The sequence below is a fragment of the Phalaenopsis equestris genome, unplaced genomic scaffold, assembly GCF_001263595.1.
Source record: "Phalaenopsis equestris unplaced genomic scaffold, ASM126359v1 Scaffold001307, whole genome shotgun sequence".
Classification (NCBI taxonomy): domain Eukaryota; kingdom Viridiplantae; phylum Streptophyta; class Magnoliopsida; order Asparagales; family Orchidaceae; genus Phalaenopsis; species Phalaenopsis equestris.
The window spans coordinates 941,955-951,456 of record NW_018165746.1 but is presented as its reverse complement, the minus strand read 5'-3'; the positions used below and the strand labels follow the sequence as shown (position 1 = coordinate 951,456).

The following is a 9,502-nucleotide window of genomic DNA, read 5'->3' as shown; positions in this document are numbered from 1 at the left end:
TTTATCTAGAATGTGCACACTCTTGTGCATCCCCTTTATTCTTAAAAATGGGGACCAAATTACTCTTTCTCCAGTACTCAGGCATCTTTTTAGTTTTTAAAATAATATTAAAGAGTTTGGAATAATATTAAAGAGTTTGTAAGATTAAAGAATTTAGTACGCCACGAAACTCTCTGATCTCCTAAATATTTCCACACTTCAATTGAGATAGCATCAGGTCCTACAGATTTATTTTCTACCTTTGGTTTTCTTTAAAGTCTCCTCAACTTCTTTTTTACTAATCCGACGGTAAAAATGAAACATTTTATTATTATTCACGATATTAGGATCACTAAGGTCGATCATATTTTCAGAAACTTTATTAAAAATTTTATCAAAATAACTCACCCACCTATGTTGAATATCTTTTTCTAAGAAAAATAGTTTTTGATTTTCATTTTTAATACACATTACTTGAGTCAAATCTTTACTTTTCATTTCACTTTGTTTAGCTAGGTTATACATATATTTTTCACCCTTCTTAGTATTCAATCTATTATAAAGATCATTAAAAGCAGAATTTTCAGCGTCATAGATTATTCTTTTAGACTTCCTGCGAGTCATTTGATATTTTTCTCAGTTCTCTAAGTTTTTACAGTTAAACTATTTTTTCTAACATAACTTCTTATATTTTATCTTTCCTTGCTCATTATTATTCCACCACCAACTACTTTTATTTATAAAAATTTTTTCTTTTGATTCCCCAAGCACATATTTTGCTACTTGTTTAATAGTGTTTGTTACTTTATCCCACATAACATTTGCTTCTTTATGAACATCCCAAATTTTGAAATCTTAAATTTTACTCATAAAAAAAAATTTATTTATTTTTTTAGGTTCCCCCATCTAATTCCACGATGATAAGTCCTAGTATTTTTTATTTTACAACTCGTCATCTTAAAATCTAGAACTAATAAACGATGTTGGGTACTTAAATTCTCGCTTGAAATGACCTTACAATTTTTACAATCTCGACGATCTCTTCTTCTCATAAGAAAATAATCAATTTGTGTTTTATTAGATCCACTCTTATAAGTAATAAGATGCTCATCTCTTTTCTTGAATAAAGTATTAGTAATAACAAAATCATACGCTAAAACAAAATCTAAAATAGCTCTACCTTTTTCATTAGTTACTTTAAAACCGTAGCCACCATGAGTATTCTGAAGTCTCCTACCACTCTACCGACATGTCCATTTAAATCTTCTCCAATAAAAATTCTTTCTTCAAGAGATATCATTTGTATTAAGTCTTCTAAGTCATTCCAAAAATTATCTTTAAACCCTGTATCTAAACCTACTTGAGGAACATAAACACTTATAATATTAAAAATCTTAGTATCAATGATAATCTTAAGGGCTATAATTCGATCTCCAACTCTATTAATTTTTACAACATTATCTTTCAAACTATTATTTATAATTACACATACATCATTTCTAGTGCAACTCTTACCGGAATACCAAAGTTTAAAACCAAAGTTTAAAACCTAAATAAAACCTAAATTATCAATCTCTTTAGCATTTTCTCCAACCCATTTAGTTTCTTGAATGCATAAGATATTAATTTTCCTATGAATCATAATATCAACTAATTCCATTAATTAATTATTGAGAGTACCTTCCAAGATCATATCATAATATTAGTTTCATTAGTTTCATGGAATAACTTCTTTATCTGCATTCGTCTGTAATATGAGAACTCTTGCTTATTTGACACTTCGCCCGGGCGTCGGTGTAGCAGTCCTTGCACACTTTCACTGTATTCAGATTATACAACACGTCGCTTCCAAGGGACGCCCTAGCACTTACACAATGATCAAAAGGATTCATGTCATGTTTTTTTTTTCGACAAGTTTTAAACTGGTTGTCGACTACCTAACGCAACCCTCCACTTTTCACATCCGGGCTTGGGACCGGCAATGACTGTTTCTTTACCAACATTCCAATATGAATATTGTCTGTAATTCTAATAGGTAGCATATCTGTCTTTTTTTCTTCATGTTTGGCGGTAATCAAGTCAGGAATGTTGCTAGTATCAAATGAAATTAGATCAAGCATAGCATCCCTACTTGAGCAATTACTTCATTTTGGTACAAGAAACAAACCCTACCACCGCTGTCACTACAGTACCTTCGTCATTGTACGATGTGATCCTGGAGTTGCTTTCTTGACTAACATTAATCTTGATAATAATGCGAGGGAAACATGGCTTAAATGTGGGGTGAGTGGCAAAAGGTTGGGGGGTCGAGTGCAAAGGAGAAAACGAAGAGGCTTCAGGCAAGTAAGAGCGGGATCATGTGTGAGGCAGGGGCGTGGAGAGGCTTCAGCGCACAAGGAGAGAGTCTGCGTTTTCGTGTGATTCCTACGACATAGAGAGTGGAGACGGCTTCAATTTGGAGCGAGAAGGCAAAAGGATTTCGAATTCGGTTGAGTCGAGCTCGTGAAACCGAGAAGGAAATCTGGCATACGTGCGCTTAAGGCGCTCGTGCGATAGAAGATGAAGGAGAAGGTGAGTATAGTAGGGAAGTAAGAGATGACAGTCCAAACGATGGCAGTTTGTTGTTCAATGGAGGCTGGACAACAGGAAAAAATTAGATTTGTTGTTTTCTGGATGGCGACAGTGAGGAACGACAATTTGTAGTGATGCAGGAAGGTTGGGGAAGGGTGGAGATGGTTGTGCAGAGTCGCAGCGAGGCTGGGAAGGGAGGGAGGTGGCTGGAAATGGGGTAACTGCAAGGAAAAGCAGCAATAGCTGCTCTTCCAGGCGGTTGCACTGGGGACGGGGTGGCCGGGAGCGATGTAGGGAGAATACGGAAGAGGATAAGGAAAATAATCACCACTATGGGAAGAAGATACGGCTAGAGCATCACTTAAACCCTCAGATACAACCCTAGATAGAAAATAGAGATGTCGGTGGCAGTCTCGAACAAACTCATGCAAAATCTAACCCTAGACTCTCACGAAAGCAAATATATAATAATAAGATAGCTAGGAATGACCCACGAGATGTGATTGACTCCTCAAAGGGGAAAAAAGCTTGAATCGGTTCGTTCCAGGCAAGGAGCCAAATCACTACCTTTGACATGGGATGCCCCGCACGTACGCCCCGCATCAATACCATTAACAAAATTTTGGATAATTAACACCTAAAACAAGATAGTTAAAATGCTTCAAGTGGTTAAATTGAAGTGCCTAAGGATAATTATATGATTAGAAAACACAAGGCTGACTAGAAGACAAATTTCATAAAACAATAAAGGGATCATTTATACTATATGAATATGTTGGGTAACAAAGAAATCACTTATAAAAAAATTGAATGTACCTATATAAAAATATTTAGATCAAGTGTACTGAAACAAAAGAAGATGGAGTAAGAATTGATTACATCGGAATAATGGCAAGAGGAGCACCTATTAAAAGTAAAAATAGTAGAAAATAAACTAAATTTGAGAATATTTAATGATGGCAAAAATAAACTGATAAGTGAGTAGGCATGGTTAATTTGATAAAATTTAAAAGTTTAAAAAATGTGGACCAAATATGACTAAAGGTTGTGCATACAGAAATAGCGTTAAAACTTCCTAAATGAATGAAAAAGAAAGATTCATAACGTATATCTTAAATAAGATCGTTGTTGTTGTTGATGACAACGACGAAACATGGAACTTGCAATATAATAAGGTCAAGTAACAGCAGTCAAGCTCAACTATAAAAAGATACTACCAAAGTTGGCATCTAAGGTATAAACTCAATCGGTTCATGAATATTAAAAAATTTAGGGGTGAGTCGGGCCCACTTTTGTTCCAAACTCTTAATTGGATGAAAGTTGCTGTCAAAGATGAAGGTCAATTACAAATGAACAGAAGTAAAAAAAAAAAGGAAAGTAAAAGGTATGATTAAATTAGGATTGCTTTGACATATTGAATTTAATTGAATATCAGGATGTATAGCCTTCAATTTTGTTCATGTTATTTGGATTTCACAAGCCCAAGGATCAATTCCAAACTAAATCAGTCAGTTTATTCAATATAGAAATCAAAGTTGAGCCTAAGCAATCAATATTCTGTCTATTTTTTTTAATGATCCCCTACAATATACATCTTAAAGGAAGCAAAAAAGTTTACCGTAGAAAGCTAATAATTTACAAGTTAATTATGTTAGAAACATACCCCACAAAGAAAGAGAATCTTTTTGTTGGAACCTCGTATTGTACCACCGAGTTCTTCTACAAACAGCCGAATAAATTCAGGATGCCCATCATATGTTGCACCAGTTACAAGATTACCATCCCTAACACATGTAGCCATAGTCTCTGCTTCTATCCAATAACAACCTGCAGCAATCATAGCAGGCCTAACAGCAGAATATGCTGTACACTTTCGGCCTTTCACAACACCTGCAGCAGCTAGTATCAACTGTCCATGGCAAATGGATGCAATTGCCTTTCCCGAGTTTGAAAACTCTCTCACTAATTTTAACACGGATTCATCCATGGCAAGATACTCCGGAGCTCTTCCACCAGGTATAAGTAATCCATTATATTTGCTCACTTCAATTTCATCAAATGCCGCGTTAAGTACAAAATTATGGCCTCGTGACTCTGAATATGTCTGCAACCACAAAATTTAGCCATAAAAGAGGAATGAGCCTAAGGAACACAATTCCGTCAAAAAGATTAGCACAGCAAAATTGATCTTTGTGGTGTGAGAATTCCTTGTTGATTGGTTGTCCTTTAAAGTTCAAAGCAATCAGAAATAGTATTATGAGTTACTGAATAAATATTGCCAAGTAACCCACTTTGAAGGCTCAAGTTTGAAAGAGAGGAATTGTCAGGTTAGACAACTCAAGCTCGCCCGAATTAGGCAGGCAGATTTGGAGCAAATCAAAAGACTAATTGCAAGGGCAAAGAATAAGACAATGAATAACCGAAGTAATTGGCCTTGAAAATATGGTCAATTCCACTAAGTTCCAACCAAATCCAGGAGCAACCCAAATGTCTTGGAATGAGTCCAATCCATACAGACTTCCAAATATCCAAAACAAAAAAAACTTTAAAGGGCACAAGTTTAATGAAGATAAATTGTATGGGCCAATAGCTAGAGCTGACCAGATTTAGCCAGGTCGATCCGGTGCAAGTTAAAAGATCAAAGAATTCCAAGGGAAGAATTGACGATGGATGACCCAAGTAAATGGGGTTGAAAATATGGTCAGTTCCACCAAGTCCCAAACAAATAGAAGAAAAGATCCAGATGTTACTAGTTCCTTGTCCTAGAAATGAATCCAATCCAAACCAGCTTGCTCCAAATATCCAAGAGCCAATTCAAATAGTCTAGATACAATTCTCAAAACCAAAGTCCAGACAAGCGGTGCAGGTTATTTAATTCTACTTGAAACAATTACCAAGTCATGATAGTAAAACCATACCAAAAAAAAAGGAAGGCTAAATAAATGTGGTTGTATATGATGTTCATTGAGAGACTCTGCCCAGGAGTAGAAAAATATTACACAGGCCATTCATACCTAAATATACATATGCATCTAGGCACCTAGATACTATAAGGATTTGACTCAATATGGTCAAGAAAACAAATACTTAAAATAAGTGACTTTTAGGATAAAATATATATTATTTATTTTTTAATAATAGTAGGCTTTAAAGTTTCCAGAGAACTTTTTATTTTTGATAAATTCTGCCAAAATTCAAGTCTAAGTCGGATTTGAAATCATCTCCTCAAGAATCCTTATACTTATAGTTCATAGAGGTGGTTTGGAGAGACATGGGCATGTGCATTGGAAACATTAGTAGTGATGACTTTAGTAGTGAACATAATCAATAGTACAAGAAAAATAGAGAAGCTTGGTTTGCTCAAGTAAAACAGAAGGCTTGATGTATAAGACAATAAATAAGAGAAGAAGAGAAAAAAAAGTAAAGAGAAGAAAAAGGTTTTTAGAGACTGTGGAGTACCATCTTGACACAGTGAAAGAACGATTGTGCCAAAAAAATATGATGATTTCATAGACATGTGGGAAGAAAAACTTTTAAGGAACAGGTGGGTATTTTTTTAATAGTTTAACCCTCTTTCTTTATTATTTATCTCAAGTTATTCGCTATTTTATGCACTGTGAGATATTCAAAACTTCACTTTTGTGGTAAGATTGGGTGTTAAGAGTTTTCTCTCATCCTGACTCACTTACACACTTGTATGACTTCTCAACATCGGATGGGACCCCTCCTATAGATGCACGATTGTTTTGGCAGAACCACAAAAAATTTTAGTGCCTTTTATAGTGTTTGACCTCTTGTTTTTAATTTACATGTTCATCATATTTGCTGCTGATAAAAATTAGATTATTTTTTTCAGAAAAATGCATTCAAATTATATAAATATGGATCTAGAACAATTATCAAGTAACAACATGTTGGAACTAGAACCAATAAATTCTAATGTAAAATCATGGTTGAAGGAAAACATACTAGTAAAACATATAAATTCTAGATTCATCATCAAGTCCATTTAACATAAAGCATAGAACTGAATACAACTTTCATTGGCTCATTAAGCTATCATAACTGAGCCAAAAGAAACTCAAATAAGATAGTAAAACCTAGATTCAATATCGCCTCTATTCAAAGGAAATCATCAAAACTTAACAAGTTCGCCAAGCAAATATCAAATGACTATATTTCAAAGTTCAATTCATGATTTGTATCAGCATCTTTGAATATTTTTAGAGATTTTTAAATTCATGCTCTCCGTGTGACACATAAATAAATTCTTAAAAATCCATAGAATCAATAAACTGCAACGCCGATGGTATGTTCTAATTGTGAATTACATTTATGAGGAGTGTTTGTTAACTTTAAAATTCATTCCACATCCCATCTTGATCGAATATAATAACGATGGAAGATGTGCACAACATCATATTAATCCACGTTTTATTTATGGTAACCTCAAGATCTGATAAACAAGTCGTTAGGCTATAAGTATAATTTTTTACAGAATAATTGTTTTACCTATGCATGCAAGCTCCTTTACACCATAACCTAACAAACAGTTTAAATTTGAAATGATTAAATAGATGAAATAAGCATCAACTAGTAAATTGACAGGAAATGCAGTATTATTCTACAAAAATAAGCCAGATGGGCTTCATCAAAACAAATTATTATACATATAAGGTATAATGATTACTCCAACATGGAAGCAAAAATAACCAGAAAAATTATACATCATTACTTTATGTAAGCATATTGGACGCCATATACGCAGATAATCTTAAGTTAAACAGATTCTATCTGAAGGGCAAGAAAATCAATTTAGGTTAGGCGCCTCTAACTTGTGGGTTTGTCTTGAGTGGCATCGACTACATAACGGTAGTGCATCATGTTGGATTCCAATAGGGTATTGAATTAGAGAGGGTGGAGCAGAACATCAAATAAATGGATGGAAAATGAAGTATGGATATTCGCCGTCAAAATAAAGAACAATGGGATGCCTGAAATTCATACGTATATGTACATGTGCAATAACATGTGCATGAAGACAAACCAAGCACTAAATATATACTTCTATAGTGAGGAGGGACATATCGGGCAAAAGTCATAGGTAGTGGTTATGTGTGCTTTCTTCTTTGTTGCACTTCTTTCTAAAATTTATGTTGATGTGTTGCAGCGTAAAGTTATCTTTCAACATTAATATCAATATCACTTAGACTTTCATGATCTAATATTGCATTTAAGTTTTTTTTTTTTTTGAGAAGTTTGAATGACTTTAAAAGCAAACACATGTACATTGCTTATGCAATGCTTTGAACCCAGTACCTCTTAGTTGAAAGACCAAGCTCTAAACAAACAGGCTGAGATGGCTTGTATTTATTGCTTTAGATATTACTATTCAAATTTAGCAAATCTTAAACTACTATAAACTATTACACGCATTCAATCATTACAAATTAACAATGCTCAAATGAATATAAGCTCATATTCAATAGAAAGCATGCTCAATAAATCAAAATTTTATGAATATGGTAAGTTATTAAAACTATAAAAAACATTACAAATGTTTTTACAAATAAAAAAAAATTATATAATTTATGGAGTTAAAAAATAGTAGTCATCGACTTCTATCTTGGCCAATATGATAAGATGAAGCCAATCATTAGCTAAGTAAAATCGCCCATCCAAAGATTGACTAGGCTCCTTTGAAAATGCAAATTATTATGAGCTCCGATATGATATTTAATTATTTAAAGAGTTCTAAATAACACCTCTTCAAAAACACGCCATTAGGCACATAAATTCCCAGTTGACACGCTAAATAAATTTAAACTAATTTTGGAAACAACTCCATATCTTCACCGAGTAGTAATTGTAAATTCATCCAAAATCCACTAATCGGACAAGCCACAGTAACAATTACCTGATGATGCGGTGAAATCTCATGCACCGCAGTTCTGCATATCTCGCCGGCTTTCTTTCCTGGGCAAACTGCGTCCACGGCTATTCCATAAGCTTGCAGTGCTTGAAAAGGAACCATCGCCTATGCAGCATTCCAAAACCCCCATTTAGCTCGTAAAATGCCAAAAACTGCATCGAGAATGAAGAAGAGGAAGAGCATCAAACGCGAATACCTCGTAATCTTCCACGTAGTCCCCGCAGAGCATCAGAACCCTTCTAGAAGCTGCGTTTGCCGCCATATCCTCTTCTTCCTCAACCGGAAACAGGAATCGACTGACTGACCGACTTATCGGAACCCGTTGTCAATAGGAGTGATCCTTGGATATCATGAAACGCGAAGTTCAATGTAGGTCCCACCCAGAACACTCCTGACTCGTAAGCGAGGGGATATTATTTTTGGATAATATATGTGTGAATTTGTGATATTATGATAATATTTTGATAAATATACATGAAACCATTCATTAAAATACATGTCGCAGGTTATAGATGGGTATATAACATCATGAAAATATTGCATTAGGACTTCGTACTTAGAGTTAGGTGTGAAGTCCAATGAAATCACGTCACATGAGGTGACAGAAAAATAAAATAAAATCTGCATGGTAACACAACCTCTCGGATTATTCAGGTGTTATTTACGTGTTATTATGTGTTATTCAAGTGTTATTGTTATATTATTGTGTTATTATAACACTGAGAATATTCTCTGAACACAATAATACATGAATAACATACAATAACAACTGAATAACACAGAATAACACGGGGAATATTCCCGTGTAACAGGGCCGTTGTTTTTTGTCAAATCCACATTGGGTGATTTCATTCAACTCCGAACGTAACTCGACGTGTTGAATACTGATGCAATATTTTTTTCTATAACATAGGTGTGCATCTTGCAGCCCTTCAATTGATTTGAATGTACTGTCGTTCGATAAACAATTCGAGTTTAGCTTGATTACTTGATTAATGTTAATTTAAGTAGCCAATTTAA

The 9,502-nt window shown here is 34.3% G+C and overlaps 1 protein-coding gene across 1 annotated transcript in view; it reads right to left on the bottom strand.

Annotated features, from left to right (window-relative positions):
• Window positions 1–8,856, bottom strand: part of LOC110033908 (protein DJ-1 homolog D) — a 22,949-nt gene extending 14,093 nt beyond the window's left edge. The window contains exons 1-3 of the mRNA XM_020738067.1: window positions 8,679–8,856; window positions 8,468–8,587; window positions 4,214–4,654 (exon numbers count right to left, since the gene is read on the bottom strand). Of these exons, the coding sequence (XP_020593726.1) occupies window positions 4,214–4,654; window positions 8,468–8,587; window positions 8,679–8,744 (627 nt within the window). The 5' untranslated portion in view covers window positions 8,745–8,856. The remainder of the gene's footprint in view (window positions 1–4,213; window positions 4,655–8,467; window positions 8,588–8,678) is intronic.
• Window positions 8,857–9,502: the final 646 nt, after the last annotated feature.